Source organism: Ictalurus punctatus, chromosome 13 (genome assembly GCF_001660625.3).
Source record: "Ictalurus punctatus breed USDA103 chromosome 13, Coco_2.0, whole genome shotgun sequence".
NCBI lineage: Eukaryota > Metazoa > Chordata > Actinopteri > Siluriformes > Ictaluridae > Ictalurus > Ictalurus punctatus.
Genome location: NC_030428.2, coordinates 14,898,699 through 14,907,500, shown reverse-complemented (window position 1 = coordinate 14,907,500; position 8,802 = coordinate 14,898,699). Strand labels below are relative to the sequence as shown.

At 40.4% G+C, this 8,802-nt stretch overlaps 1 protein-coding gene across 5 annotated transcripts in view; it reads left to right on the top strand.

The window, feature by feature from the left end:
• The window catches only part of atrnl1b (attractin-like 1b), a 127,884-nt gene that overhangs the window by 97,999 nt on the left and 21,083 nt on the right, over nt 1-8,802 (top strand). For all 5 annotated transcript variants that reach the window (XM_047159361.2, XM_017483859.3, XM_017483860.3 and 2 more), the window contains one exon: nt 8,437-8,544. In XM_047159361.2, coding sequence (XP_047015317.1) covers nt 8,437-8,544 — 108 coding nt within the window. The remainder of the gene's footprint in view (nt 1-8,436; nt 8,545-8,802) is intronic.

Below are 8,802 nucleotides of genomic sequence, written 5' to 3'. Positions count from 1 at the left end.
TGACCAGGAACAATATTCTTGCTTAGTTTGCTAATACATTTATGTTGAGACCAAAATCATATTATTTGGTCCTATACCTTTTGTACACTGGCTAAAAGCATGAGGATTAATTCAGTTTACACCGTTCATTGAGGATGAAAGTGTAATGTGCTTGCTTTCATCGGACTCAACTTGTCTCGACATGTTTTATTACTGTTCATATTTTTGGGGACTTGTAGAAAACCTTTGCTGCTTGTCACTTTTGGAAAGGGCAGAGTGTCTCTATAAACTTTTACTGTCTGTCACCCTGCAATCTCTCGGATTTATAGTTCTTGTCAAATCTCTGACAGCAAGCGTCTAATTCCATAGACCCGTTTTTGTGGGCTTAACATGAAGTCCACAGAACAATCGATACACGATCAATCTCAATTTCACATCAGTGAAGTCTTTGCACTGTTACCCTCGAGGAATTTTTTTTTAAAAATGTGATTCCGCAAACGAATAACACCTCTGAATTGACCTGACCCCTACCCTGGCCTGAACTGCGCTGTTTTTCTGAGTGTGGACCTTTTGGTGTACTGTATGTGATGAAGATTAACTTGGCCATTGTAACCTTTCACAGTGCTGTGTGCAAAACGAGAAAATAGAACGGAAAGTAACCGTTACTTCAGGTTTAGGCACGAGCTTTTAGTATTTTAGTAATGCAGCTGCATCGTGAGATGTCGGGGTCATGGAAGTATCGGCCGATTTATCAGCGACGGCCCAACTTTGTCTGACGGATTATTATGGAGAGCTGAAATGCTAAAGGCAATGGACCTGATGAGTAATAGCAGGTGATGTAGAGAGATGGATAAATTGCAGATGGTGCTTTTTGGCTGTCAACAAAGGCAGGCTGTTGCTCAGAGAGTGTCTATTAGCACAAATGAGTGCATGCCACACTGCTCTCCCAGGGCTCTTCCTCTCTCTCTCTCTCTCTTTCTTTCTCATTCCCACTTTTGCTTCTTTTTTATTAAGAAGCCTATGGATAAGTGCAGAGCTGGTTTAAGATGGTGTGTTATTGATCTCTTAACACAACAGGAAGGAAGTTTGTGCCCTCATCAGGCTCTACATTGGATTAAATTTCATGAGTGTTTGAGTATTGAACAACTCATTGGTGTCAGTATTAATGCTTTCCAAGCATACCTCTATCTATTTCCTGGTTTTGTCTCATTTTTTTTCTCTCTCTTTCCCTCTGTGACTGGATCACCAGGGGTGAAACTGGCAAACTATTCATTACAATGACTTGATCGTAGCTCACCCTGTGTTTTTGGTCAATTACGGCCAACTCTGTGATTGATATACCCTTCTCAGGGCCTCTGGTTCTCTACTCAGTCACACATATTACAGACAGAGGCATTTCTCATTCGGCACTGCAGTGATCTGATCGTACTGTTAGGAGAAGCTGTGAAGCATGTTGTGTGTGCATGGCTTTGATAATTCCATTATGAACACATCCTCTCAGTGGGATTGGCCAGAGCAGTGCTTCAGTGGTGTTTAATAGAATAGATAATAAACGCTTAATTACTGTGGAGCAGACGGAGTTCATTCGAGTTGAAGACTCTGTTGTGTGAGGGAGAAATGTTTTAGTAGTGATTAGTGGTTACGTTTGAGAACCCGTGGGTGGAAGACATACTTCTTCCATGATTTAGTTCTTGTAACGCTATTTAATTGATTTATTTTAACATGTAACTTTCTTTATTTCCATCCATCCATTTTCTGTACCTCTTATCATACACTGGGCTGCGGTGAGCCTGGAGCCTATCCCACACAATCACACCCACCCACCCATTCACACGCTACGGACAATTTCAAGATACCAGTCGGCCTACAATGGACGTCTTTGGACCGGGGGAGGAAACCAGAGCACCCGGAGGAAACCCCCAAAGCGCAGGGAGAACATGCAAACTCCACGCATACTGGATGAAGGCGGGAATTGAACCCCTAACAGTGGAGGTGGGAGGCAACCGTGCTAACCACTAAGCCACAGTGTCCCCCACTTTATTTATTTATTCATTCATTTATTTATTTATTTATATTAAAACATTTTTAACATACAGTTCTTTCGCACATCCGAGTCCGAATTAGAGCAGAATTTGATAGTGTGTGGACACCTGACCATCACACCCATACAGTGCCTTTCCCAAACTATTGCTACAATTTGGAAGCACACAGTTGTATAGAATTACTTTGTGTGCTGTAACGTTACAATTTCTCTTCACCGGAACTAACGGGCCCAAATCTGTTCCAGCATGACAATATCCCTGCACACAAAACGAGCTCCATGAAGACATGGCTTGCCCAAGGTTGGAGTGGAAGAACTCCAGTGTCCTGCACAGAGCCCTCACCCTTAACCCCACTGAACACCTTTGGCATGAACTGTAATGTTGACTGCGCCCCAGACCTCCTCACCTGACATCAGTGCCCGACCTCACTAATGCTCTTGTGTCTGAATGAGCAAATCCCCCACAGCCAGACTCCAAAATCTAGTAGAAAGCCTTCCCAGAAGAGTGGAGCTTATTAAACTAGCGAAGGGGGGACGACATCTGGAGTGAGCTGTTTAACAAGCGCATATCGTTGTGATGGTCAGGTGTCACAAACCTTTGGGCTTATAGTGTACTTTTGCATTGTTTGCTCTTCGGTCTGGTTTGTGTCCACACTGCACATAATTACAAACCATAAAGAGAAAATATCTTGGCTGAGTGGTGTGTAGAGCAGAAAATGTACATGTAAAACTCTCTGGTTCATTGGTCAGAATTATGGCAGTGGAAAAATGGAATGAAATTCACTCAGATGGTCTTACGGGTTATTTTGGTCCTCATCAAGTATGTTTTCTATATTCTCATCTGCAACCACAAGGAAATGTAGAAAAATACAGCGGGGTTTGAATGCATGACCAACGATCCAAATAAAGCGTGCACTTAACCCTTCAAACATATGTTTGCCCATCTCAGGCAGGGATATCTTTTTTTTTTTTTTTTTTATTTCAATGCTTCTTTACTGACAATGGCTCATTTTGCTGTTAAATAAGAGGCAGGGTTGTGTTTTTCAGCATAGAATTAGCGAAAACATCAAATGTGGTTAACTAGAATCCATGCTAATTGTATGAGGACATAAAGGACATTCTCATGATTTACTTAAAGTTATTATTATTATTCCTCACATGATCGGCAGAAAATTCCAGTGATGTCACTTCCTGTTGAACATTGAACTGTTCCTGTTGTGTGGAATATTCCAAATATTTCCTAGCAGTGAATGTGGCATGGTTTGAGTGAATATTGTGGGAATCAGCTCAAATGTACATGTTTCCTAAGTTCTAATGGATGATTCGTGGGAAAACAGTGTTTTAGGTATGAGATGATAAATGGATTCGCACACAAATCTTTAAAAAGAAAAAAAGATTTTTGAAGTATTTTAATGGCAGGGACAGACAAAAAAAAAACAAAAAAAAAAGCTCATAGGTTGTTATGAAGGACACTGTACCTACTGTATGATTATAATGACATCGCCTTTATTGTACATACATATTTGTAACTGTAATACAACCCAAATGGATCCCCCAGGAATCAGCGCATAACCTTCTGTCTTTCTATTTAATTGCTCACCATTTTGCTTTAAAGCAGTGATTTCGCTCACTCTCTTCAGAAGGAGTCGCGCTGCATGTTAAGTGTAGTAAGTTTGGTAGATTGAAGCATGATTGCTATCAGCTTAAAATGTGTTTGTATGATTGACTGCTGAATGCTAATGCCTCAAATATTGATACCTTCAGGCAGACCTGATAAATTGCAGTGGCTTTCTGTGAGCTGGCACTGATTTCTGCCTGCAATGCTCCATACTTCACAGCAAGGACTAGGCCATTTAACATATTAGTCTCCGAGCAAATTGCTGTTACAGTCAGCTGCTTTGTGCACACCATTCAGCTGTAATGTATTATTGTACTATTTCTTTCTGCAAGATGCTGGGGAAAAATAGCACATTCCCTTCCCAGCTAAATGCTTCACAACACCTAGTATTTAATTTCTTATTAAGCAGCCAGTAAAAGCTTTTGTTACTGACGTCCCTTTTGTCTGCAGAACTCCATGTTGGCTGAATGGACATGATTATTTATTTATTTATATTTTTTTGGGGAACAGTGATGAAGCAATCTGTGAGCTTTGTTCGTTTTCACTGCTGCCTGTGTGCATTTGTAAGGTCAGTTGTGTGTGCTTGGGTGCGTGTGCGTGTTTACAACATGGAGGGATTGATATGAAAGCAGGGGAGAGACCGCAGCACAGATGGCTTTGCACGCTAATCTGTGAAACGATTAGTGCTTACTGCGGCACACCCCTCTTCATCACAAATCCAATAGCAATCAGCCTCGTCCTTGGCACCCAAATCGGCCTGTGTTAAGATATCGATCGTCTCCGAGTAACAATGATGCTGTACTTTTGCTGTTCTACATTATCGATTAACCACAGATGATTGAAGCGTCACCTGCGAGTTAATCATAACAAAAAGGAGAAAGGCTCAGAGCTTCCATAGTAAAACTCTTGAGACTCTTAATTTCTTATATTTTCTTGTCTGTCTTCTTATTTAATGTTTGTGTGCACTCAGTGTCTACATGATAGTTTCTCATGTTTATTATTTTGAGATTTGCAATTAATGGGAAAATTGTAACTGGTAACTTACCTTACTTTAAATCCTGTTTCTTTTAGAGAGGAGAAGGGGGAGAGAGGAGAGAGAGGAGAAAGGGAGAGAGAAGAGAGAGAGAGAGGAGAAGGGGAGAGAAGAGAGAGGAGAAGGAGAGAGGGGGAGAGAGAGGAGAAGGGGGAGAGAGAAGAGAGAGGAGAAGGAGAGAGAAGAGAGAGAAGAGGAGAAGGGGGAGAGAGAAGAGAGAGGAGAAGGAGAGAGAAGAGAGAGAGGAGAAGAAGAGAGAGGAGAAGGGGGAGAGAGGAGAGAGAGAGAGGAGAAGGGGAGAGAGGAGAAGGAGAGAGAAGAGAGAGAGGAGAAGGGGGAGAGAGGAGAAGAAGAGAGAGGAGAAGGGGGAGAGAGGAGAGAGGGGGAGAGAGAGGAGAAGGGGAGAGAGAAGAGAGAGGAGAAGGAGAGAGAAGAGAGAGAGGAGAAGAAGAGAGAGGAGAAGGGGGAGAGAGGAGAGAGAGAGAGAGGAGAAGGGGAGAGAGAAGAGAGAGGAGAAGGGGAGAGAGGAGAGAGAGAGGAGAAGGGGAGAGAGAAGAGAGGAGAAGGAGAGAAGGGGGGAGAGAGAGGAGAAGAAGAGAGAGGAGAAGAAGAGAGAGGAGAAGGGGGAGAGAAGAAGAGAGAGGAGAAGGGGGAGAGAGGAGAGAGAGAGAGAGAGGAGAAGGGGAGAGAGAAGAGAGAGGAGAAGGGGAGAGAGGAGAGAGAGAGGAGAAGGGGAGAGAGAAGAGAGGAGAAGGAGAGAAGGGGGGAGAGAGGAGAAGAAGAGAGAGGAGAAGAAGAGAGAGGAGAAGGGGGAGAGGAGAAGAGAGGAGAGGAGAAGAGAAGAGAGGAGAGAGAGAGAGAGAGGAGAAGGGGAGAGAGAAGTGAGAGGAGAAGGAGAGAGAAGAGAGAGAGCAGAAGGGGAGAGAAGAGAGAGAGGAGATGGAAAGAGAGGAGAGAGGGGGAGAGAGAGAGAGGAGAAGGGAGGAGAGGGAAGAGGAGAGAGAGAGAGACTTTACTAAAAGCCGTGTATTTTGGAAGATGTGTAAGTGAAGGACATCACCTCCTACCTGCAGTTTAATTGCTTGCTCTTTGCTCAGATACAGCCTGATTAATACTGTCTCCTTGGCTGGAAAGAGTTGTTACGCATGTTAGAGGAATACTCAACAGCTTTTTAAACGAATTGCTATTCAGCACTTCTGTAGTGTATGTGCAAATAACACAAAACCTAATTACCTCAAACACGCTAGAGGACACTTGTGGAACTTTGACATGAAATATTTACAAACTGCAAGCCCAATATAAGGAGACTTCAAGACTATTACCATTATTCAAACATTATAGAAGAGACAGACATGAGGGAAGTCTACTGCATTATGTCTACATAATGAAAAAAAAGATTTCCAAAAAAAGCATACAGAGAAACCCTATAAATGGACGATATATTTTACACATGTACTTATGGACTATATAAAAGAGTAGACTACGTTTGTGATAAAAACAGCATTTGGGATTTTAGGTACAGAGACAGAAGAGCAGTAGTGTAAATGCTCAAGCCTGGTACAACCTGCCAGTCATTTAGTCAGAAATCTGCGTAACTGTGTTCCTATGTATGTAACACAAAGCCAAATGATAATTTGATTCTTTTTTATTTATTGTTTATTTATTGGTTGCTGTACTGTTCAGTGCTATGTGTATTTTTTAAATACTTTTAAATCATTATAATTGAACTCTTCTTTGGCAGAACGTCCACGTGTACGAGGAAGCGCACAGGGAAGCGCACAGTGCTGTCGTTTTATCCAGATTTCCAACAGGGGACGGTTACGCGATCAAACCCCCACAGTTAGATGGGGAAAGTAGTTTCAGCTCTGAAATTATACACATTTAGAGCTTTACAAAATACCCCTAACTGAAGATCTTATCAAACGCTTTCTGCAAAAATGGCCATTTTGTAAACATAACTGTTTATTGACTTGCCCAACACCTGCCTTTTAGACTTTCATGTTGAGTTTTGAGTAAACAAGTTTTCTTTTTTTGTTCTCAGTACAGCGAAATGGCATTTTACTGATTTTGAGATTTGACCGTTGGAGATGTTTTACAGTATTCATGGCTTATGCAAGCTTTATGGCTTAGGCACGTTTTTAAGATGTGACGTATTACTGTGGCGCTTCTTTATAAAACTGCTTAAAAAGTATAATTGCCAAGCTACATGTTCTCCAGCGTTTCATTTCATATTAAGTTCTGTGCTGGTGTGACAGTACACTATAGTGACTGAATCACTTGGAGAAAGTAAACAGGACATCAATTAAACCTCAGCCCTGAAATTCTGATACTGCCACTGCAGACATTTGATCAAACAGTTCTGCGAAACATTATTATTAGTAGTAGTAGTGTTATTAATAGTAGTAGTGTTGTTGTTGTTGCTTATTATTTATTATTAGTAGTGTTGTTAATAGTAGTAATTGTTATTTATTGTTTATTATTATTATTATTAGTATTAATAGTAGTATTGTTGTTGTTTTTGTTATTATCAGTAGTAGTAGTAGTAGTAGTGTTATTAATAGTAGTAGTGTTGTTGTTATTATTATTATATTATTAGTAGTGTTGTTAATAGGAATAATTGTTGTTGTTATTGTTGTTATTATTAGTAGTTGTAGTGTTAATTGTAGTATAGTTGTTTAGTATTAGTAGTAGTAGTAGTGTTATTAATAGTAGTAGTGTTGTGTTGTTGTTGTTGTTATTATTATTTATTATTATATTATTAGTAGTGGTGTTAATAGTAGTAATTGTTATTTATTGTTATTATTATTAGTAGTAGTATTAGTGTTGTTGTTGTTGTTGTTCTTCTTCTTCTTCTTCTTCTTAGTAGTAGTGTTGTTAATTGTAGTATAGTTGCTTATTATTATTATTAGTAGTAGTGTTATTAATAGTAGTATTATTGTTATTAATTATTATAATATTATTATGATTAGTAGTAGTATTGTTATTATTAATTTCTACACATTCTTATTATAACAAATGAATGACTCATCCACATACTACTGTCTGGACTTGACTGAAACTAATTGTGTCTCCTACAGTGCTTCTGACTTTCTCTCCCCTGTTTCTGCCTCTACTCTTTTCAATCTCTTCTTTTGACATCCATCGAGCTCATTGCGCTGTCTGCTCATTGCCTCTAACTGTGAGGTGCTGCTTTGACGTGTGTACGTGCCTGTGTGTGTGGAGGCCTGGGAAAATTCTTCACACTGTAAAATTTGTACATTTTCTACTATATAAACCTGAACCGAAATGTTTCTTTTATGCATGGATTGAAACCACAAGTAATACAACTGCTAGCGTTTTTAAAGTCTGCTTACATCCAAAAGTGAAAGGGGAGAAATTTGCATTTAAAGATTCCATTCTGACTGAGGCACAGGATCACTGCGGACATTATGACAGCTGGTAACTGAGTTCAAACTGAATGCATTGGCTATATCTCCATTTCACTATGGCACATAGCTATCCAGCAACCCAAGATTCACATGAGTGCAATATCCCAAGAACGTGTGGTTGAATGTTTGTAGGATTTATATGGATTTATCACTGTAACCAAAATTGATCCAAACATGGTCAGCAAGGTCAGATTCCTGAAATCATCTGTTTTAGAGAATAGTGCAAGATTAAAGCAATTTCAGAAATTCTGACTTCTAAGGGTACATAATTAATCATAGTCTCTCTTTTCTCTACTTATCTCTCCATCTCTCTACTTCACTCTACTCACACTTCCAGCAACTGATGAGAGAAAGGCAACAAATGGCAAGCCGTCCCTTTGCTTCCGTTGCCATGGCACTGGAGGTGGAATGTGATCAGGTGGAGCTGCTACAAGGAGGAATAGAGGTAAGTGTGTGTGTGTGCATGTGTCTAAACCTTACGCTTCTGTTGTTCTCAAATGATACAACCCAGTCTGCTAATACACACACATTAGTCCCATGCATGCTCTTTTATTGATAATACTCTCTCGTTTACATACACTCAGTGTTTGGTTTTCCGGGATGTATATACACAGGGCAACTACACACTTACACACATCTGAGGGCAGGCTAACCTGCTGTACAGCACAGATGCTCAATTCACATGTCAAGCAGCCGGAGAAGT